The sequence below is a fragment of the Ictalurus furcatus genome, chromosome 13 (genome assembly GCF_023375685.1).
Source record: "Ictalurus furcatus strain D&B chromosome 13, Billie_1.0, whole genome shotgun sequence".
NCBI classification, from domain to species: Eukaryota; Metazoa; Chordata; class Actinopteri; order Siluriformes; family Ictaluridae; genus Ictalurus; species Ictalurus furcatus.
The window spans coordinates 14,851,627-14,878,672 of record NC_071267.1 but is presented as its reverse complement, the minus strand read 5'-3'; the positions used below and the strand labels follow the sequence as shown (position 1 = coordinate 14,878,672).

Sequence of the window (27,046 nt, the reverse complement as noted above, 5' to 3'; positions counted from 1 at the left end):
TTAGGGCTCTTTTGATTGGCCTACACAAATGGTAGGAATGCAATGTGTGCAAGAATGGAAGAAGAGAAACAAGAAAGGGGAGCTGAAGTCCAGAAACACTGCCAGCATTCTGATAGAGTTTAGGGAGGCAAGTCAGCTTTGTGAATGTCTGACTGACACTAGACATTTATAAGATGCCTGGAAATTACAGCAGGGGTTCATTAAAGGCCGAACAGGTGTTTGGTAATACTGCTGGTTCCCTCACTGTTTCTCTCCTCTGTGCAACACTGATGCATTGCATTTCCTACCAGGAAAGCACTGAAACATTTCACAGTGTAGCACTGGATCACAGCACGCAAAATGAGGAAGTACAGCTCTGATTATTTTGAATGTGAAAATGATTTGATCAGATAATTTGTTTTGTTTTGTTTTTTTACACCCTCTGACATCAGAGTACAGGTCCAACATCTCACCAAACCACTTTTTCTTCTGCCTTTCCCCCAGTGTGGATGTTCACAACAGCAAGGACCACCTGCATCAGGTAAAGCAACATTATTAGCATTTTTCTGGGACTGAAATAAAACCAGGAAACCTTTTTAAATGTTAGCAATTGTCATGTCATGTAGCTAACTCTGTAGCTAATCCGTGATGTTTTTCAGACAGCCACATACACAAAACACCACATTGTTCTACAGAACTGAGAAATGGCATTAGGTAAGTATGAAATGTTGTATAGCCTGAGGTGAATTTTAATGCTTTTAAATCCACTTCCTTGTGGTAAATATTGCTAGTTAAAACGTTTCTTACAATGTACCTGTAGCTGGAGAAAATGAGGAGATATATGCTGGTTACCTGTACAAGTCCCCCCAAGCAAGCCTGTTTAAATTACAGGTAAATGTTCTTGACAAAGTGCTTTAAAATACAGAAATCACTGTAGAATTTCTAAGCTCTATATTATTAAGCTGTACCAAGTACATCTCTCTTTGTCTTTACCTGCTAACAATGCAGAAATCATGGAAGCGGAGGTATTTTGTTCTTCTGAAGAAAAGTAAAACTACAAGCCATCTTAAATATTTTAAAAGTGAAGAAATGAAGAGAGGTGAATCACTTGGAACCATTGATCTGTCTCGGTATGTACAGCTTTCTGAACAAACTTTCTGAGCATCAACAATGTCAACAGCTATAAGCACAAGTGGTTTATGAACATTTGCTGTCTTTCAGGGTCTCGTTAATGTTTCTGAATCCTGAGAGCCACTCTATGTGGAAATGGGTCCATGAAAATTTCAGGTGCTCTCCATCCAATGTCCTGTTTATGAAAGTGGCTGACAGAGAATATTTTCTCATTGGGGAAACCAGGTGTGAGCTGAATGAACAAAATTGTTTTTTCCTTGTTTAGATCCCTAGGAATGACCAAATATTTAGAACAAATTGGTTGTAAGTTTTACTTCATACATGTGTAAAAGCTGAGAATCAAATATGATCAAAAGTAGATTGTCCTAATTTAGCTGAATCAAAAGATTTCAAGTGATTAAAACCTCATTTATATTAAGCATGTATTGGCAAATTATATTTTACAGAGTTTTTTTTATGTGACCTGATGATACAAGTCATATGATTAAAAGCAACTGGCAAATATGTTAAGGTCAATGCACAGTATTCTGAAGCCTCCAGTATTCAATATTGTTATATTAGATCAGGAATATCTGCTGGCTTGATTGATTAGGAGGAAGTATAGACATATTGATCTACACTGTTTGTTTGTTTTTTCATTTTACAGTTGCAATCAAAATGACTCAACCCCCCATTGCAAATCAGGTTTATTGTCAAAATTTACAGACTTTCAGCTGTTTGCAATGAACAAAGTTCAACACAACAAATGCTTCAAGTAGTTTCCCCAAATTAAACTGAAAATGCAACTTATAATGACTTCTCCAGTCTCAAAATTATTCAACCACTTCATGGCAAGCATCTTTAGTACTTACTGTAGTAGAGCAAAGCTTCTGGCAACGTTCCTGAGGAACCTTAACCCATTCCTCATGAGCAATGACCTCCAGTTCAGTAATATTCTTGGGTTTGCGTGCAACAACCGCCTTCTTCAGATCCCACCAGAGATTTTCTATGGTGTTCAAGTGACTGTGATGGCCCTGATCTTCCAGGACTTCTTCTGCATCCAAGGATTGGTGGAATTTGAGGTATGATTGGGATCATTGTCCTGTTGGAATGTCCAATGACGCCCAAGGTCCAATGATGCACCTTACTGTGCTCACTGAAACCTCAGTACGTGTTGCCACCAGGTCTTGCTGCAGGTCTTTTGCAGTCATTCGAGGGTTTGTCACAACCTGCCTTCTCAGAAAACTGGTTGCAGCCATTGATAGCTTCCTTCCGTCCAGGTATTTCATACGTTTTCTTCCCCTAGCCAGTTCAGGTATTTCCTGTGTTCCAGCTCAAGCACACCTGATGCAATTAACAAAGCCCTTGATTAGTTGCATCAGGTGTGCTTGAGACAACACCTGTTTTGCATATTTGTGCTATTGTAAGAGATTTTATGGGGAAACCATTTGAAGCATTCATTGTGTTGAACTATTTCAATTGCTTTTGTTTGATTTGTTCATTGCAAACGGCTCAAAGTCTGTACATTTTGACAATAACCTGATTTGCAATGGGGGTTGAATCATTTTGATTGCAACTGTACATATATACTCCTTGCTCTGATTTATTTATTTATTTATTTATTGCACATTTATATAAAAAATTATTTTGCACATTTAATTTCTCTCTTCAGTCTGGAAATTGAAAGGTGGTTCAAAGCCTTATATGATGCTATGAGTAATCGTCCACACAAACTGCTTGATCCTAAGGTAGATTTTCCCTGCTCTTCAGAAAACACACTTCTGTTGTGCTTTTAGTTTAGCACTATGCTGTACAAATATTGTACATGGGGGAAATAATGTGCAAATGCTTTTTGCAAATTGTCTCTACATAATTTAGGAAACTGGAAGAATCAGAGACATCAGTGCACCTCCAAATTCACTAAAGAAAGACCAGGTGTGTTTATTCATCCTCATTCTAAATGCTTTGTATTCGTTACTGCCATAATAGTATAACAGAGTGATAATATAAGAACATGACATACTGTATTGAGGTTATAGAGGATTGAGTGGAGACTGGATACAAGTTCAGACTCTGACATGCCCTCACCCAAAGAAGATCAACATGAATAAGGAGCAGGTAGGCACCAAATACATGCATACATTTGCCTTATTATCCTTTTCAAGACCTTCCATTGATATAATTGTCTAATTGTTACTTATTAGTTAATAATGAGTTAATTATTGCTGAGCTACACCCCAGTAACCAAAAGGAAATCCTTACACATGCACACACGCACATACACACGCACAGATGCACACACACGCACACACACACACACACACACGTGTACACACGCGCGCACACACACACACACACACATGCACGCGCATACACATACACACACACTCTGCATTTATGTAGAAGATTCAGACTGCAGAAGCAACTACATGGACATGAACAAGTGCAAGGTCATTTAATTATGTGCTCATATTTCTCTAATTCTGCTTTGTCTGTGTTTTTTGTTTTTTTTTGTCACTAAGCTGAAGTGAAGGCAAGCTGAAGAACAGAGTCCCAGAAGATGCCACTGTGTGTAGATATTCTGAAAAAATTTGACCTTAGTCACTGGGTTTAGCGAAATGGTTACAGTAATATTAACAGTGATGATCATGAATAAGTAACTCATCAATTTAATATGTTAGGAAAAAAACTGGTAGTCTTTATCACAATGTATCACTGTGAATGTATTTATGTAGAAATGTGTGTTTCTACCAAGGTTTCAGAACCATTTGACGAACTAAGATATGATCATTTGTATGATACAAATAATTCAAGATAGCATAAGTAAAAAATAGAATTAAAATAATTAGGAAATGATCAATATACAGTATATATTATATTTATTAAAATGTTGTTTGATGTGATTGATTATGTCTCATATTCAATGGTCTTAGTGTCTGCATCTGAAATGAGCTGAAAATGAACTTTAGGTAATGAATCTTACTGTCTAGAGATTGCCCATTAATCTCTATATATAATTAAGACATGCTAATGTGTCACCATTGGATCATCTGATCCAAAACGCATTATACCCTACCCTATTATACCTTTTGTCAGACCAAAAAGGCTTAGCTGTTCAAGCTGGTAAACCATCTTTCCTTATAACTGACAAATTGATTAACAAATGTTTGAGATTTTGCTATTTTCTTAAAAATGACTTTTCTACAATTAGTAGTAGTAAAAAAGAACCTTTCTACTAGTTCTTATCAGCTGCAAAATATGCTCTACTAGTTTGAACAGCTTGTCCTGTATTTTAGAAGCTGGTAGCTGGTCAGACTAACTGGTTGCACTTATTCAGCAGGTTGTTTGTTTTACATTTACATTTATGGCATTTGGCAGACACCCCTTATCCAGAGCGACATACATTTATCTCATTTATACAACTGAACAATTGAAGGTTAAGGGCCTTGCCCAAGGACCCAACAATAGTAGCTTGGCTGAGGCTTGAACTCCTGACCTTCTGATCAGTAACCCAGAGCCTTTAACCACTGAGCCACCACTGCCCATATGTCATGGATATGTCAAGGAACTGTGGACTTCAGTTCCCAGGAGCCATTGCACCTCTGCATCACTGACTACGTTTACATGGACAGCAGTAATCTAATTATTGACCTTATTCTGAGTAAGACAGTATTGTGATTAAGGTGTTTACATGAGTCGCTTTTAGAATATTCCTTTCGTGTTCCTGTTTTACAATTTATAGAACATAGATCGATTAACGGCACATGTCATTACGTCACAGCGCCACACCGTCCGACGTTCCCTCCAGAATTTCACGTACTGACATACAGTTCGTCTTTGTTTTGGTGCCATATACAGTTTTAGGTGTTTTTATTTTTAATTTTACAAAAGCCTCAAGTGCAGTCAATTATAAGTCATGCTATACGTGCAAATAGACGACTGCTTGAAGCCATGGGCTGCATCCCAAACCGTGTACTTACCTACTATATAGTAGCCGAGATATATGTATTTCGCCTACTATGTACATGTATTTCACTATATATTAGTTAAGTATGCGGTTTCGGACGCAGTCATGCTCTCTTGTTTGCCGTAAAACGGTTGATCACTGCCGTGTGTGTACGTGTCCTGACGGAAAATGCGGTAAAAAATCCCACACGACGTTAATAGTGTGATTAAGGTGTGAACATGTCTGTAATGCACGTCGATAATGCGACTAAAACAGGAATACTTCACATGACTAAATCCGATTAGTGTTTACTTCGAGTATGACTTTAATCGGATTAAGGTCACCAATAATCACTGTTTACATGATAGTTTCTTAATCAGAGTATTGTCTTAATCAGGTTAATATCGGAGTATTGTTGTCTATGTAAACATTCTGAGAGTCACATGACCACCTGCACCTGATTCTCATTCATGTTAACCACTTGTGCGTATATAGTCACAGTTTGAACTGCACTCTTTGTCTTGCTTTGATTGTCTTCTGTTGCCACGTTATGCTCTCTCGTCTCATATGTATTGTTTGTTTTCATTTTCATGTGTTCATTGTCTCTTCTGGTGTTTTGTTTTTATATTGATTAAACTTTAAATTTGCACTTGCATCTGTCTCTGCATTGAGATCGTGACACCATATAGTTTATTTTTATGTGAATAAAGCCAGATCTCACTTATATGATCTCTTTTGTGAAACTTTTTTTAAAACTAGTGGTTAAAAAGGACTCACAACATGCAGTGTGTGGAGGATATCCCTGGGGTTTTTTGTTTTGTTTTGTTTTGTTTTTTTGGCCTGGCACTCTTTTTTAATGTTTGAAGGAGGAGGAGGAAGTAATATTTTGGTAGCTAACTTCCTCCTGTCATTATTTTAGCATTTATAAAAGCCCATTTATATATGCACACACACCCAGTCAAATAACAGTCAGGTATAAAAGAAAACTCAATGCAAAAATAGTTGTATAGAACTGAAAACAAAACGTTGCACACATGTGAAGAGAAACATCTGATATTTACCTGGAGGGACTGTTTCCAAACACTGAAGTCCTGCCCTGTAATGATGTAACAAGCTATAACTAAATGCGTTTGGCTTGTGCTCCGTGTCATTAGAGGAATGTACTTTGAGTGAAGAGGACCATCAATTTCTGCTTCAGGTAAAACAATCAATACTATAAGATAATTACTGAGTGTAACCTCATGGTAGATAAATCTTATAGTTTATTTAAATAGCTTATCTCAGTTAATTGGGTTACATCTTGATTATGTTCTATCTTACTTGGTTTATTCGGATTGATTTTTCCTGTGTGTAAAGTAATCTTGTAATATAATGTTACATACTGAGGACATAAGCTTCCATTACAGGTTTGTCAAATATAACAAGTATGACATGATATGCATGTATGACACGACGTTTTCAGCTAACAGTACAAGGGAGCTGTGATATATTGTTTATGCTGCATTTCCTAATTTTTTTTTTTTTTAAGATTATTATTAGCCTATTATTATTGTTGTTGTTGTTGTTATTATTATTATTATTATTATTATTATTATTATTATTATGAGTAGTATAATACTGTTTTTATCAAAGTTTTGCACATTTTTTGGTTTAAAAAGGTAATTTTTCTAGAACCAACTGACACTATTTCAGTGATAGAACAGTATTTGATGAAATTACAACCTCTTAAACACTGCAAATAAATATGTGCTGTACATGCACTTAATATATTATTCTGTATTATGTGTATAACATTTAAATGTTACGGGGTTATTATTTTTCACCAAGTTTTTGTATTGTGTTAATTATTAAGCTATGTATTATTAATTATTAAGCTATGAAGTTATTAAATCACCCAGACCTTGGTCACAATAGTTTCTTGTGTTTTCCATATACATTTGAATGAAGAAAAAAATATTATATATGTGTGTGTGTGTGTGTATATATATATATATATATATATATATATATATATATATATATACATACATACACACACACACACACACACACACACACATATATATATATATATACATATACATATACATATAAATATAATTATTATTTAAACATACCATCATTTTAGAGCTAACACACACACACACACACACACACACACACACACATATATATATATATATATATATATATATATATATATATATATATATATATACAGTGAGGGAAAAAAGTATTTGATCCCCTGCTGATTTTGTACGTTTGCCCACTGACAAAGAAATGATCAGTCTATAATTTTAATGGTAGTTGTATTTGAACAGTGAGAGACAGAATAACAACAAAAAAATCCAGAAAAACGCATGTCAAAAATTTTATAAATTAATTTGCATTTTAATGAGGGAAAAAAGTATTTGACCCCCTCTCAATCAGAAAGATTTCTGGCTCCCAGGTGTCTTTTATACAGGTAACGAGCTGAGATTAGGAGCACACTCTTAAAGGGAGTGCTCCTAATATCAGTTTGTTACCTGTATAAAAGACACCTGTCCACAGAAGCAATCAATCAGTCATATTCCAAACTCTCCACCATGGCCAAGACCAAAGAGCTCTCCAAGGATGTCAGGGACAAGACTGTAGACCTACACAAGTCTGGAATGGGCTACAAGACCATTGCCAAGCAGCTTGGTGAGAAGGGGACAACAGTTGGTGCGATTATTCGCAAATGGAAGAAGCACAAAAGAACTGTCAATCTCCCTCGGCCTGGGGCTCCATGCAAGATCTCACCTCGTGGAGTTGCATTGATCATGAGAACAGTGAGGAATCAGCCCAGAACTACACGGGAGGATCTTGTCAATGATCTCAAGGCAGCTGGGACCATAGTCACCAAGAAAACAATTGGTAACACACTACGCCGTGAAGGACTGAAATCCTGCAGCGCGCGCAAGGTCTGCTGCTCAAGAAAACACATATACATGCCCGTCTGAAGTTTGCCAATGAACATCTGAATGATTCTGAGGACAACTGGGTGAAAGCGTTGAGGTCAGATGAGACCAAAATTGAGCTCTTTGGCATCAACTCCACTCGCCGTGTTTGGAGGAGGAGGAATGCTGCCTATGACCCCTGGAACACCATCCCCACCGTCAAACATGGAGGTGGAAACATTATGCTTTGGGGGTTTTTTTCTGCTAAGGGGACAGGACAACTTCACCGCATCAAAGGGACGATGGACGGGGCCATGTACCGTCAAATCTTGGGTGAAAACCTCCTTCCCTCAGACAGGGCATTGAAAATGGGTCGTGGATGGATATTCCAGCATGACAATGACCCAAAACACATGGCCAAGGCAACAAAGGAGTGGCTCAAGAAGAAGCACATTAAGGTCCTGGAGTGACCTAGCCAGTCTCCAGACCTTAATCCCATAGAAAATCTGTGGAGAGAGCTGAAGGTTCGAGTTGCCAAACGTCAGCCTCGAAACCTTAATGATTTGGAGAAGATCTGCAAAGAGGAGTGGGACAAAATCCCTCCTGAGATGTGTGCAAACCTGGTGGCCAACTACAAGAAACGTCTGACCTCTGTGATTGCCAACAAGGGTTTTTAAACCAAGTACTAAGTCATGTTTTGCAGAGGGGTCAAATACTTATTTCCCTCATTAAAATGCAAATCAATTTATAACATTTTTGATGTGCGTTTTTCTGGATTTTTTTGTTGTTATTCTGTCTCTCACTGTTCAAATAAATCTACCATTAAAGTTATAGACTGATCATTTCTTTGTCAGTGGGTAAACATACAAAATCAGCAGGGGATCAAATACTTTTTTCCCTCACTGTATATATATATCCCTGTATAGGTTTCTAATAGTTTTGGTTCTGATTGGTTCCTCTCTGTATTGAATGTTGGGAATACACTGTTATGCATCACCACATATGAAATAACAGTAATTTTTGTTTCAGCATAGATTACTACAGTATCCAAATGTTCAGCAAGCGCAGGACTTCAGGTAGGTCTGCCTCAAAATTCTGTGCTGAACATAAAATTAATCTTCTGGACAAAAAAATGTGAGCACAATGCTATATACAGTGTATATAATTAAGTAATAATATTAATATAATTATATTGATATATGTAAGCAATAATTGACTCCGGTCCCTTAAATTAATCGAAAATAATGCACACATGAGGTGTAACGGTGTAATGAGGTGTAACGGCCGCATTACGGACCGGAGTCAATTATTCCGCTTATACCACAGTTACCACACCTCAAGATATTGTTCAGTTGTTTTATTTCAAGACAGTTGTCAGGTTTTTGTTCTTAACATGCTCTTGTGTGTGGAACTAATTTATTACGCATTCCCATCTCAAGCCTCCATTGCTCCATTGCATCACACATTGCTAATTCCAAACCGTCATTTTAGAGCTATTGGAGGCCAGAGTCACTGAATTGCAGTTACTGAAGAGAGAGAGAGAGAGAGAGAGAGAGAGAGAGAGAGAGAGAGTTCACAGGGTTTTTTTTTTTCCTGTTTCATTCTGATAATATAAAAATGGGACAAATAAATAAATAAATATCGACCAAAGTAAATGGAAGTAAAACAATATGCCTAATGGTAGTGAATAACAGAAACAGTAAGGTGCAGTAAAAGTGATATATTTTTTTTTTAATTATAATTTTAGGACTGTAGTTTAGTTTGTGTGTGTGTGTGTTATGGTTAGTTAAAAAACATAACATATGTGTGTTATGTTTAGTTAAAAATAATGCATGATTATGAAAATAATCGTTAAATTGCAACCATAATTTTGTTTGTTGTTAGATCTGAGTGCTGCGGTGGACAGATTTTGTCTGAGTTTTATTCCTAGAAATGTGTTTTTTGCCATTGTGAAGTGATGTCACTAATGGGGGTTATCCACAGTGACGTCACAGACCCAACTAATCCATAATGAAATTCATTGTCGATTATTATTAATTCAATCGATTTCATCAATTAGATGTAACCCTAATATGCCTATATATAATGTTTAGGGTTCCCCCCCTCTCTAGAAAATCCAGATGAAGTCCCTGCAAATATGGAAGATGTGCAGTCTGGCTACATGTACAAGTCACCCCTTCAGACTATACTTTTCAAATCCTTGGTATGCTACATATAAAATAAGCTCTAATATGAAAAGGAATCATTCTTTTAGCACAGCTTTTCTGTTACAACATTTCTGTGGGACTTCTTGTTTTTGTGATATTCTGCAGAAATCATGGAAGCGGCGGTTCTTTGTGCTCAGCAAGACCTCTGCTAATCATTACCAGCTGAAGTTCTTCAAGGACGGAAATAAAAGAGAGAAACCTTTAGGACAAATCAACCTTTATCAGTATGTACATAATCACATAATCAATAAAACATTATTCAAACATAATTGTTTACAGCTGCGTATTCCAGTTGCTCTAACTGCTGGATTAGTTACAACATTTCTGCATGATCATCAGATCGGTTAGGTAATCAAGAGCTTGGAATTTAGTGGTTTTAGGACCTTTTTGACCTTAATTTCATTTTGGTATTTTTACAGCACTTATTTGGTGTATGTGAAAGAATGAACAGATTTACTAATTATCATCATATACGAAAAAGAAACTTTAATATTATTGTTTTTTAAATTACCATGCACATAAACATGCTTACATCCTGCAAACAATGCAAACAAGCTTTATGTAATTTTGTTAAAGATAAGACATTTGAAAATTCAGCGTACAGTATTCACTCAAACTCGCCTTGAACAAAGGAGACCATGGTGACTAGAACCTAGAAGAACAGATCAAAGCAGATACAACATAAATTTCTGAATATTAAACATTATTTTTGGTGTAAAATTTCACAGGTAGCCAGTGGCATGTGAAAAACCTACTTATAACATGTCAGATCATTCGGTGAGCATTCCGAGGTCTTGATGTGTCTTTTGCATTCAGGGTCTCACTGCTTTTCCGGCAAGCAGAGTCACACCCCAATTGCCAGTGGATACAAAGGAACTTTAGATGCACTCCGTCCTGTGTTTTGTACATGAAGGTGCCAGATAGAGAATATTTCCTCATTGGACAAAACAGGTTAGTCATGGTTCATGGCAATAATCCACAGACCACATTAGATTCCATTAAGCTTGGAATGTTGAAAAAACAAATGTAATGCTGTTAAATGAGCATATTGTTATGGTGATTAACAGTTCAGTTGCAGCAGTTCAGGTGTGAATACTCAAACAATACCAAACAATACTTTTACTAACAAAAATAATGGTTTAAATACTCTCCACAGCGACGAGATGGACGAGTGGTTTAATGCCATATTTAAGGCTCTGAATACACATGTTCCCACATTGCCTGACTCAGAGGTACTGTCCATAAAAATGGCAAAAAAATAATCAGATCAGACATGAAGTCTACTTTTCTATGAAGAAAACTAATTTGAACTGAACAATATACAATGCACAGATTTGCTGATTTGAATTGATTTTTTTTTTATATAGGAAATCAGAAAATTTAGGTCAATATCTGAGCCTACACCTATGTTGTATCGTGATCAAAATTCGCCTGAAGACCAAGAACAGGTGAGTTACTGAACACCGCTAACGGGGCGTACAAATGCCTGAGAATTTGTTCGCACCAGAGATAAAGAAACACTAGATGTCCCACTTGCCTTGATGCTAGCTGCTGCAGTACCTCAGTGTGTCTATCAAGAGCTGCTGGTCCAAACTGATCAAACTGTTTGTTATCTGCTTTATTTTCAGTTCCCTTTTTTTTTTTTTAAAGTCATTGCATATCTGCAGCCAATATACAGTATATCATAAATATACATCTGGTTAATATTTATGATCGAGTCTCATTTCTGAACCTTCTAGGAAAGCAGTGGTTTGTAAGCTTTGTTGGTGAATAAACATTTCTATTTTTAAATAACATATCAGAGATCAGCAATAGAAAGACCGTAGGAAGAATGACATAAATCCATAAAATCCATATTGTAACTAATAAAGCTAATGTGATAGACCTCAAGTTGAAAACAAAACTTTTTTTCTGACAGACACGTTGCTTTTCTTAACAGAAAGAAACTGATCCGAGTCCATCCTTTTCAATGAGACAGTCTGCCCCCGAGTCCTTCAACCAACTACACTCTCACTATGATTATCCAAGGAATTACATGATGACAGCAGTAGGTTCTACTTCACCTAAACACACATACACACAAATACCTACAATATTAACATAAAATCATAAAATCATTAACATCTTCTTCTAAGTTTACGGAAAGTGAAGACAGTGAGGAAGATGAGGAAGATGACATGAAGATAAACAAAGAAAGTGAAACAGAAGGCCACACCAACCACTATATGGACATGAAAAGTGTGTAAGTTCTTCCCTTTCATCTTTTTCTTAAAAAAATGCCACTATTAATGCTCCTATTATAAATGTAAGCAAATAATCAAACATTATTACATAAGAAATAAAACACAAAAACTACTGTTATAGGAAAGAATCAGTGATGGAGTGGTGTAATGCAAAATTTATTCGTTTTCCAATAATAGCACATCCTCAAATGTTTTATTCCTCTTATTCCACAGTGACGTTCAAAAGATTACAGTTTTTGTTTAAGTGAAGCTTCTCTCAAGTCCTTGTGAAAGCTGTTACTATAGAAATGATAATGCGTTGGAATGAGAGTGTTAATATAAACCTTGTATATAGAAAATTAAGCAAAACCTTCTGACTATTTGAACATTAAGCAGCGCTGTGGTATAAAAGCAATATGAAAAAGTATATCTCTTTATAACCTATTCTTATATCTATAACAATATAATATCTATCTACAAGGTGAGTGCTCTGAGTGTATTTAATGATAATCTGAATCGACATATTTTTACATTTTCCTGAATTACCAAAGTTTTCATGCCCATCCACAGGGAAGAGGCACTGAGGCAGACTGAAGATCTCTTGCTTCCTCAAACAAAGTAAGTACAATGTGGCACTCTTTTTGTGATTGAGTTGACTATCTTTGTTTGTTTAATCATGACAAAGCTTTGTCTTGAAGTCAGCATTGTATTCATAGTTGTGAATCCAACAGTGGTTCCTGGTTCCATAAACACATCTTTGTTTAGCATCTCGTAAACTCATGTTTGCTTATCAGACGACGTCTTGGCTAAAACATTTCTGGTTGCATTTAAAGTAAAGAATGGGTAACAGAACCTGTCCAACTAGTCTTAGAGTTGTATTAAATGCAGAAACTTGGCACTGAACTTGCATCCTCATACCTATGACTTGACACATTGTTTACTTAATCGGTGCATCTATTTTTTTTTTTTTTATGTATTTTTGTTTGTAGATTTTACTCAGAATATTCCCATCAGATGATTGGTTACCACTAGGTAAACAATAATATGAAAATGAATTTCATTTATGATCATTGGTGTAACTCATAAGTCAGTGGTTTTGCATGTTTGGATTACATATTATGCAACATATAAGATTTATTAAGCCTCATGAACTGGCAAGGACAAATGAGAGCTAAGCTCTCTCATCACTGGTGTATGTGGATGGCAAGTTCTGTTCATTTTATTTGTATTAAGCGTTTATCAGTAGACACTGTCACAAAGCAGCTTTACTGAAATCCAGATGTAACTTTAAATCACTAACGAGCAAGCCAGAGGCAAGATTGGCAAGAAAATCTCCCTAACACAACATAAGGAAGAAACCTTGAGAAGAACTAGACTCAAAAAAGGAATCCATCCTCTTCTGGACCTCCTCTCTATCTCTTCAGATAGTGGGAATATAAATCATTACTCTTCCACGACAGCAGATCTTATGTACAAGTCTATATGATATCTGAATAAGATTATTCACTGAAGAATGGGTGAGATTTTGGGCATAATGTTTTTGGGAAGTACAAATCTTTAGGGGATTCATGTAGGGACTTACCAAAGCAAGTATATACTACAAATTGAGGTCTGGTCACCTAATTGTAGTTAATTAAAAGTTTTAAACACATTTTCATATCAGTATTGACATCTACGTACATAGAATAACATTATAACATTAAAAAGAATAGTACTGTTCCCACATTGTTGCCATCTATGAAAAAAGCATGAAAAACCTCCTAAATCCCAGTTAACCCCTGAAAATGATTCATACTAGTCTGGACTGAATTCGTATGACTGTCTCAAATGCATCTTTCTTGTTTTGGTAAATTTCTTGTACAGAACTTTGATTAATTTGTCATTATGTAACTGATTTTGAATTATTTCCTTATAGCATTCATAAATAAAAACCAATCAAAGTAGCAATAATGGAAAATATTTTGTATTTTGTAGTCTGGAAGGCAATAACAGTCCGGAGAACTTGTTCCTCCAGACTGGCACTGAGGAGAGCTCCACTGCTCTGAACGGGCAGATTTCATCAGGGAGGTGAGCGAAATGCAAATGACTCCAGATGGTGAAACAAGGAAATATGCCAGAGTTTACCAGAACAGTGTAACATGTTGGTTAGAGATGTTAAGAATGACAAGCTTAAAGAGAAATATGTGCATTCCATAGTGAAACCCCTATTCCTGTGGAGGAGGAAATTTATGTTAGCCAACACGAGCTGAAAAACAGTGTGATCATCTCAGAGGAAGCAGGCAAACTATGGTACACAACTTGCTAAAAACTTCACACAGTTTTGATAATACTGATGGATCATCTATTTATCTTGACTATGATGCATACACTCAAGTTACAAACAACTCCAAATCCTCAGTTGCTAACGCTAGGTCGTCTGTTCCTCGGCAGGGTGTCTAACTGGAAGCATACACAATCATCTGTTCTGTTCCATGAGGGTGACCAAATCCTGGCCATTAATGATCTGCTTACAGACAGTCTGGGAGAGTTACAAACCTATCTAAAGAGGCTTGCTAAAGACCAGGTAAGAGTGCATGTCAAATTAGGGAAGTGTTTTTTGTTTTTTTGTTACTGAAAATGTGCTTCACTTTAATCGGTCTCTCTCTTGCAGGTAAAACTGACTATCCTAAGACAGCCAGGGTCCCAACCCTTAAGTGGATGTTACACATAAAGTGACCTCTGCTCTGATTCTCCTGTACTGTTCATTTGAAGTACAGGCACATGCTTGACATGAGGAAGATCAGCATTCTGACTCTGCGTTAGAGAAAGCAGTAGTGCAATGTCTGGGAAAGGTTGTACAGTGCTGCTTGAGAGAATGTTCAAAATGATTCTAAATAGTTTGTTGATTTCTGTAATACACTTACTAAATCTGGTCTGGGACAACCGTTGACTTGAAATCTTTGCTCTGATTACCAGACTCCTGCGATCAAGATTTGTGATTACACTGCAGTCCTCTGGCTTTGGGAGAACTACATGATGAAGCCCTCTAGTGTTTCAAATGTTCAGACCAGAAAGATATTAGATTGCACTGCAAGTTAAGCCAGTTAAACTTTCTGAACGTTGTGCCTGCCCCCACCCCGATTATTTTTCCAATATACAAAATACACATGGAAAGTGATTACTTTCAGACGTGTATAGGCAAATCTACAGGATGTAATATGTTGATCGGTTTATATTCTAAATGTATTATCCCTGCAATAAAACCTAATTAAAACCATATAGCTTAAAAACGAATAATTGCTGTTTACTCCATATTTAAGTCTATTAAAATGATGTTGGACTAATTACACAATCCCCATGTACAAAGACATTTTGGAGTCTCAGTGGAACTTTCCAAATATCTTATTATTGAATATAGGAGTACACAAAGACCGGTGTAAGACCATTATTTCATAGATAATTTAATGAACTTTTTGCACTGTAGAACATGTGCTATTTGAACACATCACCATCTTTATATGCTGATTGTCAATACAGTCAGAGCATAGGAAAGCCAATCATTTTTTTATTAATTATAAAAATCAATGGAAGGTTTCTTTGAAAAGTTCAAAACAGCCGAGCAAGACAAACCTTTCTAAATTATAATTCAAAACATCAAGGCTTGAGCATTATTAAAAAGATTTATTTGTAAATATCTACATATTTTAAGCATTTAAAAAAACACATTCATAGGCAATGATGGAAATTTTGAGCACATGAAGTGTATTGGAACAGACAATCTACCTGAAAATGAACCTCATTTAGTGAATTCATTACCAGTTACTTTGATTGGTAACTATTGAGATAAACAATGACAGTTTTTCACTAAAATGAGCAAATGGCACCCATGTAAAACACTGCAAAGGCAACAATTTAAAAACTTTTTGTGGTAAAAACCGTGGTTCCAAATTTTGCTCTGCATGTCTCTAAATGCGAAGAGATATTAGGCTTATAACCAGGCTTGCATTTAGGAATACCCAATTTGACTATTTGGCCCAACACTGAACTGTGGTGATGCAGTGATCAGTTACTGTCTTGTACAGGAGCCTTTATGATCACTCCTTGGTCCTGCGTTTAGAGCTTTAACCTCAGCTTGCCACTCACTGAAGCAGTTGTTCATAGCCTTCCTACTGCTCCAACTGCCAACATTCACTGTGGGAATGATCTTCAGTGGCCGCAGCCACTGCACAAAGCGCTTCAGCTCCAGGTAGCTACTGTGTTCGCTGTATGGAATACCTGTAATAGAAAAGCCATGATTAGACAAATCCTCACAATCGTTTAAAGCCTCAAACAGAACATTAAAAATACACACCAAAACAAAAACACCAAGTTGCATGTATAATATGATTAAAAAATTTGAAAGAAAAAAAGGCAGACATTATATGTTGACCAGTAATACCTGGTTTCAGGTTGGGAATGTGGCAATGACCAGAGTAGATCCTATGAAATAAAAGTTATTTTGCTTGTGGCAGCCTGAGATGTGAAAATTAAAAACCCAGATTGAAAAACAGTAGGTCATATTGGCTCTATGACAAATGTGGAGGACCACCAGGGTAGTTTCCTTCTAGTACTAGTGGCATTTTCCTGAGTGATTATTTCCTGAAATCGCAAATGATCACACTAATCCTCTGGTCAACTCGATTGTCCCAGATGACCTGGCCGTCCGCCACTTAGTTGTAAGTATGACTGTTACATATGAAACCTCCCATTCTACCTCCATATGTTCTGGATCATCGGAGCAGGTTCCTTACATAACTAGTGGAGACCACATATCAAAGTCATAAGTGTTTGTTAACACTGTGATGCATTAGGACAATGCACAATGCTAAAACCTTTTTCCTGTGGTGATTGATGAACAGTCAGGGTGTTGATCTTGCACCCTCTTGTGGCAGGATGCTGATCGTTATTGCAGGTTAGAGCCACAAAAGTGCTTAGAATACTCAAGTGCCGATACAGTTTCTATTGAGTATATGAGTCACTAAAGCACTAATTCTCATCAGTAGAAAGCAGTATCACTCAATACTCTACATCATTGTTGAGAATCACTCAATCTGCATTAATGCTGTACCACACTGATGAGGAGAATTACTCAAGGTACTGCGCTAGTGCCATCGACTGAATGAAGTCACTCCAGCACCGATGCTGATCTTAGTTGAGGCCAAAGGAGGAAACCACTCAAAAATACTGATGCGGTTTTCTACAGAGAATGAGAATTATTCAGGGTCGTATAGTGTTCCTGATTGAAAACAAGCGTCACTCAAACTCACCATAGAACACGTAATGAAGGTGGAAAGTAAATTCTTGCTGCTTCACAAATGATGTCACCAACAATGCCCTTAGTGCCACCCAGGAGGTGACCCAGCACATGTCGAATGGTGTTTAATGAAAGAAGGCGCCTCTTGGCACGTATTCAAGTATGTGTGCGTAATCACTTCCTTTAACCAATGGGCTAAATTGTCTAACAAGTGCGACCCTTTTATGGTGCTCTACAAAGCATAAACAGCTGGTCAGTGACCCACAGTCTCATCTGCAAGAGCAGACAGGTTGATGGGTTTATTAATATAGCACAGCGTCAATCTCTTTGGCAGGACTATGTTCAGCCACACTGTAACATGTTTCCACTTCTCAACACAGTGCATGCAATTTTGACTTGCCTAGCCCTAGTGATTGCCAGTAAAAAAAATAAAAATAAATAATAATAAAACACAAAACAAAAAAAAGGTCTCAAATAAAAGCCACTTTGAATCAGTGTCTTCTACTGGTTTTTATAACAAGTGCCTCCAATCCTTCATAAACATGCTACTACTCTGGGATTCGCTCCCAGGGGACAGACCAGTCTAATGGGTTACAGGCACAAAGGGCTGTCAATATTGTCAATAATGGGCAGAACTATGGTCCATGAGACATGTAAGGTTTCCTGGAGATGTTGCAGCACTAAACTACACAGCTTTCATTTTGAGGATATCGACCTTCTGATAGCAAACCTTGTTTTGCTACGCACACTGGGAAAACTCAATTAGTTCCATAAAGAAACCACCCTGGTTGTCAGGAACATAAGAAATTAGAGCCCAGTCTCTTCAAGTCAAAACCTATCAGCTGATTATGTTAACATGGACTATGCAGTTTAGTGGCTGGTGAGAGATTCCCCATTTAGCAAGACCACAAATAATCCATAATCTATCAGATTACATGCAAAGAGTTTGAAGAGGACTGTTCAATTTAATCAGTTTTAAGTTTGTGCCAAAAGAAGTGTGTTTCCACTGCTATTAATACCTTTAAATAATGCCTTCCCATTGACTGTGATTACATGCACATCAAGTTCTGTTTAAGATCTATATTCGGGTTGCAGCCATATTCCAAATACATTAAATTTATTCATTTAGCAGACGCCTTTATCCAAAACAACTTACAGATGAGGAAATACAAGCAAAATCTACTCAAGTACAAGCAAAATCTACTGTCTGCATACAGGGATTGGAATATTCCTGTATACATGGTTGTTGTAAGTATGCCCGAGTTGCCCGAATTCCTAAATACCTAGCCAACAGCTAAGCATCTGTTATAAGCACATATCTCCTTTCAGTAGATTTTCTGAATAAGGTGTTTACATGCAACAAATTTCTGATTAAAACAGGCATATTCCAGCGGTGGAAATCAGAATCAGGCAATTGGACTGCGACATTTACATGCCTCGGAATATTGACGTGCATGTAAACGGGGGCACCGTTTTAGATTCACACATCATAATGTCTAACTCTCTTTTACTCCATCACATAACAGGTCAAAAGGCTTTAACACAAAGAGATACAATATAGCAAGTTAATGTTCTGGATTTCATAGCTTGATGCAAAGGCCTGCTTCAGCCCTGACTATTGATTTCAAACATCCAAGACCACTTACGCTCCACAACGGTCATAAAAAGCATTGTTACATTTTTTTCCCCCCTCCAGGTCCACCTGAAAACCTATCTCCTGGAAGAGCATGGGTCGTCATGTGCATAGTAAACAAGGACAGTGAAGCTTTGAAAAATAAATTGCATACCATAAACACTGATGTTGTCTTTGACTTGAGGTTGTATGTTGTCCACCCCCACTTCCTGAGTAAAGGTCCAGCCCGTGGGCTTGAATGCCACCAGCTGGTCATACGTACCAGAAAACTTGCTCAAATACGTTTTTAAGTTCTGTAAAACGACATTCAGAAAATGTAAAAAGCTACATAAACTACAACTACTGAGAAACTTTACAGTAATTAGAGCAACACCTTAAAATTATTTAATTGCTCTACTACTTTTAATACCTTTCAGAAAAATGTGCATGTTTATAATTAAAAAGACTTCATTAACAAGTTTCAAACTTTAATCTATTAACATTAATTGAATATATCTAATAATTTTCTCATAATTAAGTGCATTTATCCAACAGTCACAATTAGCCTTAAAGAACATCACACACACAAAGTCTCAGTTTATTCAACAAGCCAAGATTACACACAGGTGCATCTCAAAAAATCTGAATATCATGGAAAGGTAAATTTTTTCCTCCCATAATTTAATTCAAAAAGTGGAACTTTCATATATTCAGCATATTCATTACACAAAGTGAAATTAAGCCTTTTATCTTTTAATCTTTATGATTACAGTTCACAGCACATGGAAATAAAATTTAAAAATCCAGTCTCAATATTAGAATAAAGAGTTTAAAATACAGAAATATCAACCTGAGAAGAGCTCTAATCAGCTAATTAACTCAACACACCTGCAAAGATTTCCTGAGACTTTAATCTCTCGGATTCACCTGACCTGAACCCCATACAGAATCTATGAGAGAAACCAGACCCAACAATACATACGAGCTGAAGGCCACTATCAAAGCAACCTGGGCTTCCATAACACCTCAGCAGTGCCACAGGCTGAATGCCTCCATGCCACGCTGCATTGGTGCAGTAATTTGTGCAATAGGATTAAAGCCCCAACCTAGTACTGAGTGCATAAATTAACATACTTTTCAGAAGGTCAGCATTTCTGTATTAAAAATGTTTTGAGATACTGGATTTTTGATTTCCATGAGCTGTAAGCCATAATTATCAATATTAAAACAAAAAAAGGCTTGAAATATTTCACTTTGTGTAAAGAATCTTGAATATATGAAAGTTCCACTTTTTAATTAAATTACAGAAAAACAAATGAACTTTTCCATGATATTAACCTATTTTGAGATGCACCTGTATATCAAGACAATAATTTTAACACTTATTGGTTAGACACAAATCATCAGACACTCATGTGCCTGAACAGTGTGATCATCTGTGAAGGTAAAAATGGCAGGCCGTTGGAACACCCCATTCGAAGGAGTGAGAGCGGTAGCATGTTTTTGCAAGATAAGAGAGAGTAAAAGAGAGACATTCCTGTGATATGGTTTGCCGAGGAGACGAGAAAAAGGTCAGTGCTCACAAGAGAGAACACTTTTTCTACAGGGAAAAAAAAAAAAAATTATGAACTTAGTCTAGCATATTTTGTATCGTGTCTATCAGGGACAGGACAATATTACACTTTAAACCAGTCGAGTCAACGCTTGTATCAGCATTTAAGTGAAAACTGACTCACAGCAGATTTATATGCTGGAGCACAGCTCTTTTTATAATCTGACACAGCATGTAAGTGATATAAAATGTCAGAATGCATCTTTGCACTGTTGTTGTTTGCACACTTTCTAATTTTAATTATGATCTGCCCAATCTTAGCACATGATTTGATTACATTTTTTAAATAAATAATTATATACATTTATATAAAATTAGTTTGTTCTCTTTATTACAGGATGCATACAAAATTGTTGGGCTTTGAAATTCCATAGAGACTGCAGCTCACCTTGAAATTGAGCTGCATCATGGGAAGAACATGGATCTGAGCTGCCTTCATGTCTGTGGTAATACACTTGTAGATGTGCTCCGACTCTAGACAGCACATGGTTTTATAACGATCTTTGGACATATAGACCTTAGAACCTAGCACCTGAGAAATGGCTTTGGGGGGAGAGAAAAACAGAAATGCAAAGTTTAACTCAATCTCGCACAAGTTCAGTTTCAGGTGGCAGTTAAGGTAAGGCAAGACTGGTCACAGGAGGACACTAAAGGACAGAGCTCCCAGCAAGAGTTCAAAATTGGCAGGAATAGGCTTGCAGAGGGGGGAGTTGGACAAGATGAAATTAATCTCAAGCCAATGACACATCAAGAGAGTAAGAATTATCTTTGACATTTCCCTTTAATCCTTCCGTTATACAGCCACATCAGTTAATCAGCGCAGATGCTGTGTTCACTGAAGAGGATTCTTTTCTTTCCTGACAACTACTGAGAATGTATTAATGCTGTGGCTGGGTACTAGAACAGCAAAAAAACATCACTCACCCAAAAAAACCTTCTCCTTTCCTACCGAGTAGGTGCCACACACAATCAGTGTGCGAGGATTGAGTGTGACCAGCTCAAACGCTGTATTAGCAGCAAAGGTTATCACTTCCTGCTGGGTGGGAAATGTATATTCTGGACTGCAGTACCTATAGTATGCCAAAATTAAAAAAAAAAATTAAAAAAAAGATAATTGATTAACACTCAGAGAAGCAATGAGCTTCAGGGTTGAAAGTGGATGACTAACATTTGGCTTAGAGTTAAATCGTCTCATAAGTATCAGGTTTTGACAAATACTCAAATCTTCCTGGTATCAAGTCAATATTGAGATTAGTACATCCCTACTAATGAACGCATGTGACATTCAAAACATAGCAGTGGCCTTTAGTTCATACCACCACTGAATTTCCTATGCTGCCCAGCGAGCCAGGCTTGATGTTAAACTGTGTAGATCAACAGGGTCCAAGACCTCAAACTGTCTCAATTGGTTCCTCACACAGCACTGAGCAGATGATCTGTGGCCTGCATTTGGCTAGAGTACTCACGTGGTGTCCAGATAAAGTGTCTGAATCCTGTCACCCTGCAACTCTGGGTAGCGCTCCATGGACGGATGAGCCCGGAAGTCACCTGTGTGGAGCACAGTCTGGCCATCTGGCAACAGCAACAGCAGCATGGCCGACCCTGGGCAGCTGGACAGAAAACAAATTACTGACATCTCTGACAACTTATATATAGGTACAGTCACAGACCAAAGTACAAAAGCATTTAAAAGTAATTGAAGGAAAACAAAAAGCAATAAAACTCACTGATTGGCATCTAGTAGGATAACCTTTACACCATCGACTACACATTCCTCATTCATGGGAAGAATATGGATATACTGCTCATCCACATGTAGTTTACTCTTCACCAGGTTGCCCGTTATCTACCAAGACAAGTCAGTCAACCCACCCATGCATGATACTTCAGAAACAAAACATCACCAAGAAACTCTGCACTACTCAGGTGAATAATAAGAAAAGCAGGAATGATAAATGTTAGAGCCACAATTTCAAAGCCAAGAGAAGAGTTCTATCGACTTCCAATTCATCTTTTGTGTCTCTCCTGTACTCAAAAGGTAAGGATCTCAGCCAAAAAAAAAAAAAAAAAGTGACTCACCCTAAAAATATTGCTAAAGTCTTTGAAAATGAGCATATGCGTTCTTCCTCATGGACAGTCTGCATTTATGTACACTGACAGATATGCTTACTTTATTGCAATAGATAGGAAAAGTTGAGGTTTTCTTCAGTCCTCCATAGTGATCAGAGTGGAAATGTGTGAGGAAGTAGGCTGTGATGCCTTTGATATGCCCGTACTGAAAAGCATCCACAGCAAAGGTCGTTCCTGTGCAAACACAAAGTCAAATCATTAATAGAATGGCAACATAATCCAAAAAGTATATACACCTCATTACTGCAACAGATGCAATCAAGTCATCTAAGCAAATATGTACATCATATTTCAATTAAGAAAATTAATGTAATCTTAGAAAACCCACAATCTCAGGAAAAGTATACTATGATAATTTACAACCATCAATATTATATATCATATTGCCTAGCCCTACTCAACAGCACTGGTGGATTGCATCATGTTTCAAATTTTCTCTGCCTGCCATATGAATAAATATAAAAAAAAGTTTCATGTCCTCATTGTTCATGCATTCAAAAGATCAAATATTAGGAAACCAAGATTATATAAAGAATACAGAACCACCACCACATTTTTTTTTTTACACCAATCTGATGGTACAAAGTGGTATTTTAAAAAAAAAAAAAAAAAAGGAATGTTTTTCCCAAAGAAAAACAAATGAGTGAAGAAATATTTCAAAGACATGAACAGAATAGGTCACAATGCAGGCAAGTCAAAACAAACAAACAAAAACATTAACAATGAAACTAACCTGGGATTTTCTTGTAAAACGGGCATCGTTTGGCCTCTTCTGCTCCTCCATCTGTCGCTCTTGTTGTGTTCCACCTCTTCCTCCCCCATGCCCTCGCTCCTCGGTTGCCTTCTGTTTGCGTAGGCTGAGCAGATCCTTCTTCTGCTTCTTCCCTCGTCCTGGTCGCTTCAGATGCTGCAGTGTTCTTCCTCCGTCTATTCTGCCGTTCTACAGTTCCAGAGCTCTTCCCTGAAGCAGAGCTCACCAGGAGTTTCTCTTCCACAGTTGTGCTAACTTCCTCTCTCTTTTCTTTCAAAGGTCTCAATCCAAAAAAGACTCCGATATCAGTTTGCTTTAACCCGGATGTTCTTGCTCTGGTCTGGGGTTTTTTGGGCGTTATGGAAAGAGTTTGTTTTCTAGTGGCCAAAATGGTTTGAGTGGAAGACATTTCCTGTTTCAAAGATTCAGACTTTACATCAACACAAGTAGAATTAAGACCGTTGAACTGTGCAGTGTTTGATATACATTCACGAAGACGGTCCAAGACCAGGCTTTGAGGAGATGATAGCTGAGGATTATCTTCCCTATCTTTCACTACATGCACGTCTTTTGAGTGGCTAAAAGGGGAACTGGACTGATGAGGGCTATCATTAGGGCCTGTGCAGCTGGAACTCGTCAAATGTTCATGTGACTCTAATTGGTCACAGGTGTACAGAGACTCCTTAACGACTGGATCTCCTTGGCTTGTCTCGGTTTCATACTGATCTAAGATATCAGCAAACAGGTCATCATCACTTATTGCACTATCATTGAACAGTATCAATGAATCTGAATTATCATTTTTCTCATTCATGTCTTCTAGTGCTGTACTGTGAAACAGTTTTTTCTTTATCTGCTTCCCTTCTGTTTCAGCAGGGACCTCAGAAAGAGGAGAATATGAGATATAATCATCATCACCTAAAGTACACGGCTCCTCTTTTACTTCTCCGGTCTGAACATCATGGCTTATATTTCCTGCTTTCAATGGGGTTGATATCCTAATTTTAGCTTCATGAGATGAGGTGTGAGATCTAGGTCCTTTGGTAGAAGGGGACCAGCCTTTCTTTTTCTTAATATCTTCAGGCCCAGGTGAGCGTAAGAGCTGTAAGGCATTAGGATGGACAGGAGTACGAGATTCTCTGGATCCGTGAGCAGGAAAGGCACTCTGGCTGGATGCAGTAGACAGATTGACAGCACTGTCCACAAAGCTATCTTTACTATAAATAATGGTATCCTTATTAAATGTATTCTGCTCCAGATGGAATCTAGGCGTGTGGCCCAGTATTGAAGATGCAGACTCTGTGGCATTTAGTGCTCGACTGTGAGCTAAAAGAGAGTGGCTGTACCTCTTGTAGTGGCTTGGAATGGAGGAGGAGCACTGTAGGCCATCTGGACATTCTGAAATTTTCAAAGACAAAATGTGAAAATAATATCATTAAGACCTACCATACAGGATACATTAAAGGGGTGGTGTTCATTTTTGGGGACGAAAGAACATTGAGTTGAATACAACTTTACTTCAACCAGGCAAGCATCCCAACCATATGGTAAAACCAGCAGAAAGATCAATTAAAATTGAAAAACAAAGTTGTGTAATGGTCCTAAGACCTGAAATGAGACATAATTTGCAGAGTTCTAACAAAAATGAAGGACGAAATGCAGAGGAGGGGCAAAATATTACAACTGAGAGGATCCAAAAGCTGTATATAGTATATGAAAGAGACGGGAAGCCGGCTCCAACATCTAGATCACATCACTATCTACATCATAACACACATGTTCCCAACCCTGCTCCTGGGTAGCAGCTGTCATGCACATTTTAGTGTTTTCCCTGCTATAACACAATCACTTCAACTTGGGAAGGGCTGTACATTAGCTGATCAGGTCTGTTGGGAACACAGAAAACACTCAAATGTGCAGGACAGGGACCAAGATTGGGATCCTGTGACTTAACATACAGTGCCCTCCACTAATATTGGCACCCTTGGTAAATATGACCAAAAAATCAAGGGCCTGCCATGGCCATCCCAGTCCCCTGGCTTGAAACCCATAGAAAACCTGTATGGTGAAATGAAGAGGACTGTCCTCCAGCATGAACCTCAAAATTTGGAGGATCTGGAGAGATTCTGTATGGAGGAATGGTCTTGGATCCCTTGCCATGTATTCTCCAACCTCATCAGGCATTATAGGAGAAGACCCAGAGCTGTTATCTTGGCAAAGGGAGGTAGCACAAAGCACAAATAATTGTGGTACACATATTTAACAAAGCTATATATTTTTTGATAAACCTTTTGTTAGCAATTGTTTGATATCCACAAGAGCAGAGTATTTTTGTGATTTTTTTTTTTTAACAAAATATCAAAAGGTTAAACAATAAAGACAAATTTTTCAAAACCTTCTTTGCTCATATTTACCAAGGGTGCCAATATTAGTGGAGGGCACTGTAAAGTGTATGACCATTGCTTTTTTATTTGTGATAAGGAACATATGTCAAACACCAACACCCTTTTGTCTTGTTCCATTTACACTGAAACATATACATAGCTTATATTATAATGATTGTATAAGATCAGCTTACAGATCAGCACTAAAATCTAATGCTCATTTTAAAGGTTATCTCTTGATGTAAAAGCATACCTTTACTTGTTTCCCCAGGGTTCTCCAGACATTCAGCAACATGCCATTGTGTTGTCTGGACGACCAAAATGGAAAATGGCATTTGACAGACAGGACAGTAACCCCTGGACTGAGAATGCTGTTCTGATGATGGCCCATCATGCACTTCAGCTGACTGTGAGTCAGATGGTATGGAGGATTTGGTTAGTGGTCCATCTACCTCGGTCACTTGAACAGATTCAGTCTCTGTACATAGTGTAGTCGCTGTCTTGGGCTCAGTACTCAATCTACTCCCTCTGCAGGTTTTCTTTGACTTCTTCTTTGACGCCCCTTGCTTTGCCAACTTCCGTCGCTTTGATCCATCTGCAGCAGATTTCGGACTTGTGGCTTGTCTTTTAGTCTTCTTAAGAGGTTTGTATTCCCAGATGTCACTTTCAGACTCGCTGTGTGACATCAGAATCAGAGTTTAATCAAATTACTGAATACACTTGCACACAGGTCCGAGGCGACATGTATTACAGAACCAAAAGATAGCTCTCATTCTCATTCAAAGCTTGGAAATGTCTCAAGTAAAGTTTCATGTCTCAAAAAGACACGGAATAACTGCGTCAAACGTGCGCTCTTTTATTACACAATTACCGCCAATGCAGTAAGAAAATAAAGAGTACATC

The 27,046-nt window shown here is 37.5% G+C and overlaps 3 protein-coding genes across 9 annotated transcripts; 2 read left to right on the top strand and 1 right to left on the bottom strand.

The window, feature by feature from the left end:
* Positions 1-14: 14 nt before the first annotated feature.
* On the top strand, positions 15-5,688 carry LOC128616504 (pleckstrin homology domain-containing family S member 1-like). 3 transcript variants are annotated; one of them, XM_053639047.1, is made up of 9 exons: positions 15-520; positions 643-693; positions 800-870; positions 988-1,109; positions 1,201-1,335; positions 2,762-2,837; positions 2,968-3,024; positions 3,129-3,207; positions 3,612-5,688. In XM_053639047.1, the coding sequence occupies exons 2-8, from the start codon at positions 684-686 to the stop codon at positions 3,198-3,200; spliced, it is 543 nt and encodes a 180-aa protein (XP_053495022.1). In that variant the 5' UTR covers positions 15-520; positions 643-683; the 3' UTR covers positions 3,201-3,207; positions 3,612-5,688. The 3 variants fall into 3 exon arrangements, 2 of the variants coding, with proteins under 2 accessions (XP_053495022.1, XP_053495021.1); XM_053639046.1 differs by having other exon boundaries at positions 639-693; XR_008387450.1 differs by having other exon boundaries at positions 15-693; positions 3,122-3,207; positions 3,612-3,624.
* A 132-nt stretch (positions 5,689-5,820) lies between these two features.
* On the top strand, positions 5,821-15,862 carry LOC128616500 (pleckstrin homology domain-containing family S member 1-like). Of its 4 annotated transcripts, none has more exons than XM_053639043.1 (14): positions 5,821-6,233; positions 8,988-9,029; positions 10,065-10,156; positions 10,266-10,384; positions 10,977-11,111; positions 11,317-11,392; positions 11,528-11,608; positions 12,100-12,207; positions 12,296-12,402; positions 12,953-13,000; positions 14,357-14,449; positions 14,579-14,671; positions 14,813-14,945; positions 15,033-15,862. In XM_053639043.1, exons 2-14 carry the CDS (start codon positions 9,005-9,007, stop codon positions 15,090-15,092), a joined length of 1,170 nt encoding a protein of 389 aa, XP_053495018.1. In that variant the 5' UTR covers positions 5,821-6,233; positions 8,988-9,004; the 3' UTR covers positions 15,093-15,862. The 4 variants fall into 4 exon arrangements, with proteins under 4 accessions (XP_053495018.1, XP_053495016.1, XP_053495017.1 ...); XM_053639041.1 differs by having other exon boundaries at positions 10,047-10,156; XM_053639042.1 differs by having other exon boundaries at positions 8,983-9,029.
* Positions 15,863-15,884: 22 nt separating this feature from the next.
* dclre1a (DNA cross-link repair 1A (PSO2 homolog, S. cerevisiae)) lies at positions 15,885-27,032 on the bottom strand. 2 transcript variants are annotated; one of them, XM_053639035.1, is made up of 9 exons: positions 26,397-27,032; positions 23,742-25,157; positions 23,049-23,182; positions 22,606-22,724; positions 22,345-22,488; positions 21,803-21,948; positions 21,267-21,421; positions 19,442-19,580; positions 15,885-16,636 (listed from the first exon to the last, which is right to left on the bottom strand). In XM_053639035.1, the coding sequence occupies exons 1-9, from the start codon at positions 26,827-26,829 to the stop codon at positions 16,428-16,430; spliced, it is 2,895 nt and encodes a 964-aa protein (XP_053495010.1). In that variant the 5' UTR covers positions 26,830-27,032; the 3' UTR covers positions 15,885-16,427. The 2 variants fall into 2 exon arrangements, with proteins under 2 accessions (XP_053495010.1, XP_053495011.1); XM_053639036.1 differs by lacking the exon at positions 15,885-16,636 and having other exon boundaries at positions 19,487-20,866.
* Between the last annotated feature and the right edge of the window lie 14 nt (positions 27,033-27,046).